We start from the raw sequence: 14817 nt of genomic DNA, 5'->3' as shown, positions 1-14817 counted from the left end.
GTTTTAAGGGAAGGCGACAAATACATTTTCACACCAATGTTCTTTACAGACAGTAAATTTGTGTTTATTCATGTGAACTCTTGGCTTCTAGTAACGATCATACAACCCCTGGCAAAAATTATGGAGTCACCGGGCTCAGAGGATGTTCATTCAGTTGTTTAATGTCGTTGAAAAAAAGCTGATCACAGACATGGCACAAAACTTAAATCATTTCAAATGGCAACTTTAGGGCTTTAAGAAACACTAAAAGAAATCAAGATTAAAAATGTGGTACTCAGTAAGGGTAATTTTTTTTCAGACCAAGCAGAGGGAAAAAATTATGGAATCACTCAATTCTGAGGAAAAATTATGGAATCACCCTGTGAATTTTCATTTCCAAAACTAACACCTGCATCAAATTTGATCTGCTCGTTAGTCTGCATCTAAAAAGGAGTGACCTTGGAGAGCTGTTGCACCATGTGGACTGACATGAATCATGGCTCCAACACGAGAGATGTCAATTGAAACAAAGGAGAGGGTTATCAAACTCGTAAAAGAAGGTAAATCATCACGCAATGTTGCAAAAGATGTTGGTTGTTCACAGTCAGCTGTGTCTAAAATCTGGACCAAATACAAACAACATGGGAAGGTTGTTAAAGGCAAACATACTGGTAGACCAAGGAAGACATCAAAGCGTCAAGACCAGAAACTTAAAGCAATATGTCTCCAAAACAGGAACTGCACAACAAAACAAATGAGGAACGAATGGGAGGAAACTGGAGTCAATGTCTGTGAACTGTAAGAAACGGCCTAAAGGAAATGGGATTTACATACAGAAAAGCTAAACAAAAGCCATCATTAACACCTAAACAGAAAAAACAAGGTTACAATGGGCTAAGGAAAAGCAATCGTAGACTGTGGATGACTGGATGAAAGTCATATTCAGTGATGAATTGCGAATCTGCATTGGGCAAGGTGATGATGCTGGAACTTTTGTTTGGTGCCATTCCAATGAGATTTATAAAGATGACTGCATGAAGAGAACATGCAAATTTCCACAGTCATTGATGACATGGGGCTGCATGTCTGGTAAAGGCACTGGGGAGATGGCTGTCTTTACATCTTCAATAAATGCCCAAGTTTACATTGATATTTTGGTCAGTTTTCTTATCCCATCAGTTGAAAGGCTGTTTGGGGATGATGACATCATTTTCAAGATGATAATGCATCCTGCCATAGAGCAAAAACTGTGAAAACATTCCTTGAAAGAAGACACATAAGGTCAATGTCATGGTCTGCAAATAGTCCGGATCTCAATCCAATTGAAAATCTTTGGTGGAAGTGGAAGAAAATGGTCCATGACAAGGTTCCAACCGGCAAAGCTGATCTGGCAAGAGCAATCAGAGAAAGTTGGAGCCCGATTGATGAAGAGTACTGTTTGTCACTCATTAAGTCCATGCCTCAGAGACTGCAAGCTGTTATTTAAACCAGAGGTGGTGCACAAAATACTAGTGATGTATTGGAGTGTTCTTTTGTGTGTTTGTTTTTCATGATTCCATATTTTTTTCCTCAGGATTGAGTGATTCCATAATTTTTTCCCTCTGCTTGGTCTGAAAAAAATTACCCTTACTGAGTACCACATTTTTTATCTTGATTTGTTTTAGCGTTTCTTAAAGCCCTAAAGTTGCCATTTGAAATGACTTTAGTTTTGTGCCATGTCTGTGATCAGCTTTTTTTCAACAACATTAAACAACTGATTGAACATCCTCCGAGCCCGGTGATTCCATAATTTTTGCCAGGGGTTGTATATGCAGTGATGTTTGTCTAGTACACATGAGCTCACCATTACTGCGACTGTGCGCATGTGACCGAGCCTAATGCTTACCAGTCAGATGACACATACAGGATACAACGGCACTAACACACAGCCCTGACCAGAAATGACAGCGGCACTGTGAGAGGATAGAGAAAGTATCACACTGATTACATCGCCCTAGCTGGACTGGCATAGCCAACATGGGTAATAACCTCTTCACGACCAAGTGATTTTTAATTTTTGCACTTAGATTCTTTCCTCCCTTTCCTCCAAAAGCCATAACTATATTATTTTTCCAACAATATGGCTGCATGAAGGCTTGTTTTTTTTTTGTAGGAAGAGTTGTAAGTTTGAATGACCACATTTATTTTACCATATAATGTGCTGAAAAAAAAAAATCCAAGTGGTGAGAAAAAGTGAAAAATAATGCAGTTCCGCTATGGGTTTTGTTCATGATTTTTTTCATTTTTGACATTTATGATTCTTTTCCGTTGATTTACCTGCAGTACCTTTTTTGCTCCACACCCTATTTTTTGATCAACCCTTATACGGTATTGGTTGCATGTTTTGGTGAATTATGGACCTACACATGTATACATGAGGATATTGCATGGAGGATTTGAGGATGATGAGTCGGGATGGACATCGGCGGCATTTGCATCAGTTTATATATACTGCTGCCTATACATTATGCATGTTGAACTAGCAATTATATGTGCCTTTTACTTAAAGAGATGTATTTATATTGCTAATATACCTTTTTGCTGTTTAATGTAGCTCCTTAATTCTCCTCTCCTTCTTGTTTTCCCTTCCCCCTCTTTTCTTCTCATGATTACCCATACTTCAGGGTTTGATAATGTCTTGTACTGATCCTTTGGATAATCGCACTTTAAAGCAAATTGTTATATCTGTTTTGTTATGCACTCACTGTGGGAGCAGTGTGCGCGTGCCTCTTTTCTCCTCCCCCGTGTGTGCGCCGCTCCCCGGCGTCTTTAGGTCGGTCCTGGCGGGCGCGGGTGTCCTTTGGACTCCGAGCCTGATGTGATTGGCTTGACGGCCGGGGTGGGCGTGCCGCGGGTGCGGCGATTGACGCATGCGCCGGACGGATGCTCCTATTGGTGAGCGGGAAACCATGTGACATGGTCATATGGTATAAAGGTCCTGCAGGTGATCTATTTCCTCACTTCCCCTTGAGAAAGCGTGCGGGTGGCACGCGAAACGTGCGTTGGGGCGCAGCATTCTTCAGCTTTTTGCACTCCAGGCTGGGCCAGATTTGTTCCCAAATAATGGGTAAGGTTTCTTATTCATGAAGATTTTAGGATTACTTGGGGCACAATTTCTATACTATAAAAAAACTCTTCATATAAATTTCTATTTATGTTACCTCTGCTCCTTATCCTAGATTTACTATTAATGTGACAGTCAAACTTTTGGTCACTGTGGCTTGTACCCGGAATGTTTATTACCATTTCTGTCTATCATGTCTATTTTTATGTGATTTCAATGTGATTTCTATGTGACTTTTAATCTATTTCTCTAATAAAAACGTGTATATTTTTATAAAAAAAAGAGATACTCATTTGTTTCTCCTGTTTGACATATATTTCTCTGTTGGAGTATGTAGTTATATATTATATGCACTAATGATCTATAAGGGTCTCACTTAGATTAACTAATTATGCCCATGGGATTTTCTTTAATCATTTTGGGTTTTGAGTTTTGTTTTTACGGCATTTATTGTGCGATAAAAATGACATTGCAACATGAGTCTCCAGGTCAATAGGATTAGAGCAATACAAAACTCGTGTTGTCTTTTTTTCTTTTTATAGATATTAGTGGTGTGGTGTAAAAAAGAAAATGTAGTTTGTGTCGCCATTTTCTGAAACAAAACGTTTCTATTTTTCCATCGATGCAGCTGTATGAGGACGTGTTTTTTGTGTGGTGACCTGTAGTTCTTATTGTTGCCATTTTGGAATATATATGCCATTTTATTCCATTTTATTCCTCATGCCAGATCACCAAAAAAATGCCAATTTAGGCATTTAAATTTTTTGGTTTCAGCATTTTCCATACGGGTTAATTCATTTTATAATTTCATAGATCAGACTTTTACAGGTGTTGTGATACCAAATATGTTTTTTTTTTAGGATCGAAAAAGGAGATTGATTCAAACACTTATATCTTTTTAGATTTTTAAAACTTTATAAACTTTCACTTTTTTTGTATTTTTGTTCCTCTGGGAGACCTAAACCTGTAATTGTTTGAACTCATGTACTATATTTTGCAATGCTTCAGTAGGCACACTGCTGCCATGGTAATCAATCTGAACCCCAGAACAGAACACCACACGGAGCTCAAGCATTTAATGACAGTCAGAGATTAATATAGGCATCCAAACAATCAGCTCATCAAAGGTAGATCTTGTTGCTGCTGTTAACCTAAGTTCACACACACAGTTTTTTTAGGAGCTCAAAAACCATTAACAAAACTCTACTGTTTTGGGGAATTTTTGGATGAGTTTTTCTTTTTTTCAAGTGTTTTCTGAACAGGTTTTACATATACTTATATGGGTTGAAAAGAGACACAGGACCATCAGTTCAACTTTTCTCCGCTATACATTGTTAATAGCTAGATTATTTATAACCCAGAATGCCATCTGTTGTGAGAAAAGTATCCAGCCCTTTACAAAAGCTGTTATAGTGTCAGCGATCACTACCTCCTGTGGTAGGGCAATCCAGAGTGCTCTAACTGTAAAGAACCCTTTCCTAGTAAGATGCTGGAATCGCCTTTCTGGAAGAGCTCTTTCACATGTCAGTATCTCCGGTACATGTGGTGACAGCTTCCACACGTATCGGAGACACACACACATGCAAACCCAGTCAAATGAATGGGTCTGCGCACATGTCAGTGTGTTTTCACGGACCACTTGTCCATGGGCAAAACACTCTGACATGTCAGTTTTTTACACGCTGCATGGGCCGCAAAACGTCCCACACACTGATGACATCCGTGTGTCATCCGTGTGACCCGTGCCGTCGCCTGGGAGTCAGTGTACAGTTAGCGCTGTTCCCAAGCTGCCCTCATCATTGTTCCCTGCTGGCTCTGCAATCCGCACCATCAGGGACAATGATGAAAGTAGTATTCTGATCCCGCAGTGTCCAACTGTAAAAATAAGAATAAAATAAAAGAAAACTTATAATCACCTGTCCTAAGTGTCCCCCATCTGTGATCCATGCGACCGATCACGCCAAGGAGCCAGGGAGAATGACTCCTGCAGCGAGTGGGCCCTGGAGCTGAGCTCACCGAGCGATGACCTGTCGCTCACTTAGCTCAGCGTAGCTCCGTGGCCCATTCGCTGCAGGAGGCATTCTCCCCGGCTCCTTGGCGTGATCGGTTGCATGGATTACAGTGGGGGACAATCAGGTGAGTATAAGATTTTTTATTTATTTTATTCTTATTTTTACAGTTGGACACTGTGGGAGCACTACTACTCTCATCATTGTCCCTGCTGGTGCTGATCGCAGTGCCAGCAGGGAACAATGATTATGGCAGCATTCAGCAGCCGGCGCTTGGGAACAGTGCTAACTGTATCGCTGATTCCCAAGCGCCGGTACGTGTGCTCCTGATGCGGCACACAGTTGTCACACGTGTGCCACACAGGAGAACATGGACACACGGACACGGATATCTCCAATACTGGTTTCTCCAATACCAGAAATATCAGGACGTGTGAAAGAGCCCGAAAACATACTGAATGTCTGCTGGTCCTTTTGCATGGTTTTTGGTAGGATTAAGTCATGTGCCAGTCCTTTGTATTGAACACACATATGGTCTCCTCTGCCACATCTTTCTTTCTAAGCTAAACAAGTCTAACATTTCTATTCTCTCATTGTAATAGAAACCTTCCATTCTGTTTATTAATGTAGTTGCTACCTTTTCCCTACTCTAGCTTTCCAATATTCTTATATAAATGTATATGCAGCAAAAGGATTACTCTGGCCGCGGTGCATTACGCTAGATTTATCAACATTAAACCTCATCAGCCAAGTGTTTACCCATGCCGACATCTTATACAGATCATTTTGTGATATTGTACTATCAGCTAAGTTTTTATTATACTACAAAGTTTTGTGTCATCAGCAAAGGCTGACACTTCACTCTCAATTTCATCCACAAAGTCATTAATAAAGAAATTAAAAAGAAGCACGGTGGCTCAGTGGTTAGCACTGTTGCTTTGCAGCGCTGGGGTCCTGTTTTCAAATCCCACCAAGGAAAACATATGCAAGGAGTTAGTATGTTCTCCCCGTGTTTGCATGGGTTTCCTCCGGGTTCTCTGGTTTCCTCCCACACTTCAAAGACATACTGAGAGGGAATGTAAATTGTGAGCCCCAATGGGGACAGTGCCGATAGTGTCTGTAAATTGTCTGAATTGTAAAACGCTGTGGAATATGTTGGCGCTATATAAAAAGATTATTATTATTATTAATTGGTCCTAACACAGATCCTTGTGGTAAAGAAATTTTGAAGAGTTTTGGAAGAGTGTTTTTTCCCTGAAGTGCTTTTTGCAGTCTTTTGATTGGACAGAGCCTAGTTTGGAGAGGACTTCTTGAGGATCATATTCAAAGAAGTGGCATGCATTTTTTATTTCCACCAGACATTTTTCAAAACCTCTTCAGGAAATAAAAATGCTGAATGAGTAGGGGGAACTGTAGGGGCATCACGCACTGTGTGGGGCATCAGTTTAAGTTTAGGGGAGCAATTAGGGCTTCATGCTTTTGGGGGCCTTATAATGTGTCTAATTAAACTGGGGGGGGGGGGAGAGTCGCTGTGGCATTATACTCAGGGGAAACTATAGGGGGATTATAATTTGATGAGGGTACTGTAGGTCCATCTTGCTATGGGGGCATTATATTGAATGTGGAGATCTGTGGGGGCATCAGCAAGGACCAGGAAAGCAGGGTACGCAGGATGGCCGGCAAACAAGTGAAGCAGGAACCATCAGAAGACACATAGCCAAAAGTGTGGGCATATGCAGGAAGTGTAGATGTATAGTCAGTGCAGGACTTGCAGCTAACAATTGGTTAATGACAGAGTTGTATGCAAACAGATGTTACTGATAGAAATATAGGCAATCTGCAAACAAATGGTTAACCACAGGCAGAAATGATCAACAGGTAAATTGGGTACTTGCTTGTGGAAAAAATTACACACTGTTGCAACAGTTTTGTAGTGTAAATGACACCAGTATAGAATAGAAGATTTTGTTATACTTACAGCAGACTAATGGTGAACCACAGATCAGCAGACAATCAAATTGTTGCATGCATACATGATTACACACTGTTGTAGCAGTTTTGTAGTGTGAAAAGCACCATTATAGCAGAGAAGAGTTTGTTATGCTTACAGCTTAGTAATGCGTAACTGAATGTCCGAGCCAAGAAGTAAATGCAGATAGATGCATTTTATGAGTTTGCTGAAGAAATGATTAGCCAATTGAGAAAAATGGCTGGTAAGGCAAAATCTAGGAGCACATGTGGTAACTGAAAGCAAGGCTTACTGAATACTCAGTCACCATATATCAAAGTAATTCTATGGGTTACAGGAAATACTCACCAAGGACTATAACAAAGGGAGATGGGAATAGGAGAAGGGAGCAGCACCTGGTGTTGGTGCCGAAACAGGATGACTAACACTGTATGGGTGACTGTGGGGGCCATACTCTGTGTGGGGAGATGTTGGGGCATTATACCATGGGAGGTGACTGAAGAAGAATCATACCATGTTGGTAGCACTGTTGGGGCTTGCATACTGTGCTGGAAGCACTGTCTAGGCATCATACTGTGTTGGAAGTACTGTATGTGATCATACTGTGTTGGGGCACTCAGGGACAACATAAGGAATCATTATACTACGTTATACTATGCGTATGGGGGTACTGTGGGGGGAAATTGTGAGAGGGAATTCACTATGGAGGTATGTGTGAGGAGGCATTTTTGTGGACAACATACTATGTGGGGTGTATCAAACTGTATGGGGGCCATGAAAGGTGTATCATAGTGGGTGACTAGTCTTTCTCCCTGTCTGCCTGTCTGAGTGATATACCTTTCTGTGACTGCTCTTATGTACTGTGACCCGCCAAATCATTTTTTTGTTTTTAGGTGATAGGGGAGGGGCCTAATTAATTAATTACTTTTCTATGGGTAGCCATGATTTATATGTTGCACCCCCGGAGGAAAGGTATGCATTCATTGAGTGGAAAACCAAAATTCTTGCTTGAACTATTCACAGAAAACCATAGTACATAAAATACAATATTTCTTTAGATTCTACTTTAAAGAATATGGTGTAGTTAGAATATTATAATTTATTTTATTTGGTTATAGGAGTAGCAAAAATCTGAATTCCACCTCTGCGACGTCATTTTGGGTTCCAGCTGGTTGTCATTTCTATCTTTGATCCCAAAAAATATTATTAGCAATTTTTCTTATAACATGAAATGTACTCAAATATCTCTGGAAAAAAATGAGATATACTACAATAATATAAGATAAAAAATAAATCTGGAAACCTCATTGAACATGGAAAGACATGAGATTTGGGCTGGATTATGAGGACAGAAGGGTCAATTGTCCAGGGGCCTCCATTAACCTTCCCAAATGCTAGCAGCAAGAAAATTAAGTTTGAAAAAATATAAAGTTCGCCACCAAAAATATAGCGATTCAAACTATATAATAAGATGTGATTATACAGCTTGTACTAATATTATTACTAATAGTAGATGTACGTGAAGACAGAAGCCCACTAAAGCCATCGCTCAAGAGCAGAGGCTGGGGGTGTTTGGAGAACTCCAAGCAGACACCATGCTACCGTCATTTTCTTAAATATGGGCCAGTTTTAATTGATTTCCTCATGATCAATTTAGTGCTGTCAGAACTTGGGAAGGTTCAAAACTCCCTATTAATGGGATTTTCCAGCTTATGAATATTAATTATAAAAGGGCTCAGACCGGTTCAAAAAGAAAAGAAAAATAAATCATACTTACCCTCTCTGATCCCAACAGGTCCTATTTTACCGCTTACCAGGTCCCAACTATTAGACAATCTTTGTCCACTCTTTCTTGCAGTGGCGCTCCAAATCTGTCAGACTGTGAGGGCATCTCCTGTGCACAGCGCCCTCTTCAGGTCACCCACAGATTTTCAGTTGGTTTCAGGTCTGGTCTCTGGCTGGGCCATTACAAAACTTTGATCTTCTTCTGGAGAAGCCATTCTTTTGTTGATTTGGTGGAATTCTTAGGGTTGTTGTGCTGAAAGGTGAAATTCCTCTTCATATTCAGCCTTTTTCCAGAGGCTTGGAGGTTTTGTTGCAAAACTGACTGATATTTGGAACTGTTAATAATTACCTCCACCTTGGCTAAAAGCCAAGGTTCCAAAACAGCCCCAAAGCATAATATGGTTTTGGCAATACATGGCTGGGCTTGGATGTTTTTCTTTGTAAGAAAAGGCATCTTGAAGAATACGGGAAATTGTTGTCACATGCAGTACACAACCAGCACTTGCCAGATATTCCTGCAGCTCCTTTAATGTTGTAGTTTCCTCTTTACAACCCCCACCAGACCAATTCTTCTTGTGTTTTCATAAATTTTTTTTAGAGACGTCCAGTTCTAGGTAATGTCACTGTGATGTCAAATTTAAGCCACATTTTGATAATCGTCTTTAGTGTTCAATGGTATATCTAATGCCTTGCAAAATTTTGTATACCCTTCTTTTGACTGATAACTTTCAACAATGAGATCCCTTTGCTGTATTGTAAGCTATTTACAGACTATGACTTTTGCTGTAAAATACAACTAATAAAATTTCAAGAAAATCCTACTAGAACAGCTAAACTGTATACAGGGTTAATCAGAATCACTGTAAATCATAGCATCTGTGAACTGACTACTACTTAAAGTGAATCATTTAAAATAAACTCTGGAGGCAGTTTGTCAGGGAGATCTATGTCCGGCCTATAGATTTTAACAGCTCATTTAGAAATTAAGAAATACATGGATTACTCTGGAATAAGACATCAGATCGCAGATATCAAGCGGTCATTTTATTTAATTATGACCTGAATGCCCTTATAGATGGCTTAAAGGGATTGTCGAATTGAGCATGGAGGAGGAAGTCCGGGCTGCAACTGATCTCAGAGTTCCTCCTCACGCTCAATTCGACAAGAGGCGGGGACCATGACGCCAGCGCTGATTGGGCGCCAGAGTCACGTGTCACAACAACAGAATGGGAGAGCGAGTGAAGATAGGGCAGGAATGGTGCCGGGAGGTGAGTATAAGCTTTATTATTTTATGGGGGCCAAGTGTGGGGTATGAACAGGGGTTGTCCAAGTAGTAGACAACTTCTTTAAGAGGGTTGAACCTACTGACAGATTCCCTTTAACATGAGTTTAAGCGCTCGTTCTCATCTGCGTATAAATCGGACAAGCGCAATCTGATAACAATCAGATTGCACTCTGACTAATATGCTTCAATGCCTTAGTGCTGTTCTGTGATTTTTTTTCTCACCTGGAATCTGGATGAGGAAAAAATCGTAGCATGATGCGAGACTGGCAGCATATATAGGACGGGACTTGCCAATGCAAGTCAATGGGTGCGAGAAAAAAAATCACACAGCACACAATCCATGCGTGTGCCGTCTGATTTTTACGCACACATCTCAAAGGAAACCCAACATTTCATCAGCCAAATACAGTAAATTTACAGCCTGAACCGTCAGAATAGAACAGATCTCTAGATAGAATAGATAGAAATATGTCAATCAGATATATAATCAGTGTTTTTGCGTGTGTAGTTTACTGTACATGTATTTAGCTAATAAATTAAAAAATAAATGAAAAAATAGCTTGGGGTCCCCCTTATTTTTAATAACCAACTAAGGGAAAGCAGACAGCTTTGAACTGGTCTTAATAGTTTGGGAAGGGACATGGATATTGGCTCCTTCCCAGCTTAATAAGACCAGCCCTCAGCAGCCCCAGAAATGGTGCATCCTTTAGATGCGCCAATTCTGGCGCTTAGCCTCGCCTCTTCCCGATTGCCCTGGTGCCGGTTCTCACACTGAAGAGTAAGTTCTCACATTGCAAGCGGTGACGTCAGTAAGGTTACTGCTGCTCAGTAGCTGTGGACTGCAATAATCTTACTGACGTCACCGCTCATCACAGCAGCCGGGTTCTCGCGCTATGCAGTGTGAGACCTGGCAGTGGCTGCAGCTCTAGTCTATGGAGCTACATTCTCTGAACAGGGCTCCATAGACTAGACGAAGAAGATGAGGATCATCGTGGAACCTCCATATGGACTTCGGCGGACCTTAGGGTAATAAATAGGTAAAAGAGGGTAATTGTTGGGGAGTGTTTTTTACAAATAAAGAACTTGTGTGTGTGTTTTGTTTCTTTTAACTACAGAGTTAATAATGGGGGTGTCTGATAAACACTTCTCTGTTCCTAACCCCTGGGCTTGATGTCAGCGGTCATAACACAGCTGACATCAACCCCAAAACCATTTCCCCCATTTCCAACGCACCAGGGCAACCTGGAAGAGCCGGGGCTAAGCGCCAGAAGGGCGATTCTATTAGGCAGGAAAGGGGCCACTATCCATGGCCCTTCCCAGCTTATTAATATCAACCCACAGCTGCCTGCTTTCCCTTTGATGGTTATTAAAAATAAGGGGGCCACCATGTAATTTTTTTTAGGGTCCCCCTTTTTAATAACTAGTAAAGGCTAAGCAGACAGCTATGAGCTGATATTAATAGACTGGGAAGGTCCATGAATATTGGCCCCTTCCCAGACTATTAAGACCAGCTCACGGCTGTCTGCTTACCCTTAGCTGGTTATTAAAAATAGGGGGGACTCCATGCCATTTTTTTAATTTATTCCTAAAAAGCTGCTGGATAAGCTCCGCAGAGCTAATTAAATATCTGATGGACATTTATCTATCTCTCTCTGTATCTATCTCTGTATATAAGATTCCCTTATTACTTAGAAAACTAGCTTTAAATTACATAAAGATTACTGTATGTAAAATATTATGTTAAAAATGTATTGCATACGGATGTCATGCGAATGCTAGTTGAGAAAAATTGCACTGTACTCGTATGACACTCATATGAAACTCGTCTTATTTTTCTGGATCAACATTGGAGCAATTTTTTTTTACGCAGATGAGAGTGAGTCCTAAATGTGATTTCCTAATTCTGAACAAAACCGCATCCCCATTATTAGAGGGGGTCTTTACACTTATGCAACCACAATATTTCAGTTCTTTTATTTTTATTTCTCCCTTCAAAATGATTTCAGTTTGCTTCTCAGAACAGATACAGATTATGGGTGACATTAATGGGTTGTCCAAATCAATAAGTTTGCAGTCGATCTGTGTGACTGCAGACTTATGAATCCCCCTAGTGCACGCACTGTGTGCTGAGGGGAATCGCCGGTTTATGACCCGGGACCGGAGGGTATGTATGCGTTATACTGTATATACCCCTGGGCAGAAGCTGTCTAGTGGGCATGGCCTCGCTCCATGCACTTGTATATAGCGAGGCCGCGCCCCATCTAGTGATGTGGCCCTCCAGTGGGCGTGACCAACTAGAGGGCCACAAGTGTATGGAAGCGAGGTTGCGCCCGCTGTCGGGGAGTATGTATAACCCATACGTACCCTCTGGTCCCGACTCAAAAACCGGCGAAACCCCACAGTGCACAATGTGCACGCTGAGGGATTCATAAGTCTGCAGTCATATACGCAGACTTATTGTTTTGGACCGGACAACTCCTTTAAAGGTTCTGAAATGATTCTTCTTGGTATAATTTTTTTTACATGACAAAAACCTGACATTTTAACAGGGGTGTGTAGACGTTTTATATCCACTGTATATAATGGTAAGAGCTTTCTAAAGTTATTTTTCTCCGAAATTGATCTTGGAACACACACAAAAAAAAAGTTAAATTATAAAGTAACCAGTACAACTTTTAGAAAGTCCCAGGGGTGGTCCAGCCTTCTAACTACATATTCTATCTATCTATCTATCTATCTATCTATCTATCTATCTATCTATCTACAGTAGCTATCTATCTATCTAATCAATTTTCTGTATCTTATATTAATTTATCTCTTTTTCATTCTCTCTATTTAATATTTATCTATCTTATATTTATCTATCTATCTTATAGTTATTTATCTATCTATCTATCTTATAGTTATTTATCTATCTATCTATCTATCTATCTATCTTTCTCTAGATCGATATATCTATCTTGAAAAAAATGGGGGCAGCACTCTAAAGTCAGATGGTGAGAAAACAGATTTTAATCAGCCCATGCGATGTTTCTGAGAAAGCCTGTGATATTTTGAGCCAGAATGTCGCATGGGCTTATTAAAACCTTTTTTTCTCACCATCTGACTTTGGAGTTCTGCCCCTATTTAATGTATTTGTATTCAAGATGTTTTGATGATTAGTTTAACCCATTTTTGCATGAAAAGTGCTGCTTTTATTTCTCTACCCATTTACTTGTCAGCAATATAAAATAACAATGATATAGTATTAGTATTAATAGTACTGGCAATATTATCTTACATTTACAAGTATATCCTTGTTAGAACATATTATAAACTAATGGATTTAATAATAATCCTGTAATAATTGTCATATGACTTTTACTATTATTGTACATCACATTCTCATCATTGCTATCTTTTTATCTCATAGTATCTATTGATAAAAATCTGCTGATTAAGAGAAGTCTTTACTCCTGTGTCCATCATCATTATTGTGCCCATTCTCACTCCTGTACCCGCTATCTCTCCTGTGCCCATTCTCACTCCTGTACCCGCTATCTGTCCTGTGCCCATCATCACTCCTGTACCTGCTATCTCTCCTGTACCTGCTATCTCTCCTGCACCTGCTATCACCCCTGTGCCCATCATTACACATATACCCATCATAATACCTGTGCCCTACACTTCTGTGTCACCACTCATCACCCCTGTGCCCATCATCACTTTTGTGCCCATTACTCCTGTGCCCATCATCACTCCCATGCCCATCATGATTCCTGTGCCCATCATGATTCCTGTGCCCATCATCACCCCTGTGCCCATCATCACTCCTGTGCCCATCATCACTCCTGTGCCCATCATCACTCCTGTGCCCCTCCTCACACCATGCATGTCAGGAAGAGGGCACCTTTGTTTCACAACTAGCACAGATGTTACTGATGCAGTATTTCCTTCACTCCAGTTATCACTCAGGGAGTGGGGCACAGAGGGCAGGTGCCAGCTGTTACCAGTGTGAGGCATGATAAGCAGTGTGCGTACCTGGGCGACTGTACTCCACAGTGACCATGCTGCTGGCTTGCAGGCTTGTCGCTGTTTCTGCTGCCTGCTGAGGATGGCATGGAGGTGGCAGATGCTGGCACTAAGAGGGAAGACGGAATTCCAGTTTAAAGAAGCCACCACACCTCTTCCATGCAAGCCAACATCCTGCGCCTCTGGCCGGGGGCCAATGCAAAGCACAGCACCTATTTGCATAGCAAGAGTGAGCCAGGAGAGGAGGAAGCAGCGATGGGAGCAGCTGGCAGCTGGGACTGGTAGGGTCGGCACCTGGCTCTGCTGCTCTGCACCTACCACCTGTGCTCCTGAGCTCTGACAATACTGACACCTACTGGCTGCAGCCGGGAACATGCATTCTGTTCGAAATTCTCACCTCCATATTATTAGGATGCCTGAAAGTAACTGATATTGCAAGAGATCTGTCCCACAGCTGGAACAGCCAAGCAAAGTCTATCACATTTATGAGGACCATGGTCTAAAATGATTGCATGCTTCATATTTTGTGATCATTATATCTAATCAGGTACAATATAAGGTACATTTTGTGATTCTTTAGACTTTGAGCATACAATCAGTTACAATTAACCATTTTTCATGGTAAATGCAGAAGCTGCAGCATAGCCACCTCTTTATTCTGATTCCTGCAGTGCAT

At 40.9% G+C, this 14817-nt stretch overlaps 1 protein-coding gene across 1 annotated transcript in view; it reads right to left on the bottom strand.

Moving 5' to 3' along the window:
• The window catches only part of POU2F3 (POU class 2 homeobox 3), a 129000-nt gene extending 114698 nt beyond the window's left edge, over positions 1-14302 (bottom strand). Inside the window, exon 1 of the mRNA XM_073657847.1 lies at positions 14151-14302. Within this exon, the coding sequence (XP_073513948.1) occupies positions 14151-14178 (28 nt within the window). The 5' untranslated portion in view covers positions 14179-14302. The remainder of the gene's footprint in view (positions 1-14150) is intronic.
• Positions 14303-14817: the final 515 nt, after the last annotated feature.

Source organism: Phyllobates terribilis, unplaced genomic scaffold (genome assembly GCF_046119375.1).
Source record: "Phyllobates terribilis strain yellow unplaced genomic scaffold, ASM4611937v1 Scaffold_12__6_contigs__length_324123572, whole genome shotgun sequence".
Classification (NCBI taxonomy): Eukaryota; Metazoa; Chordata; class Amphibia; order Anura; family Dendrobatidae; genus Phyllobates; species Phyllobates terribilis.
This window is presented reverse-complemented; position numbering and strand designations above follow the sequence as displayed.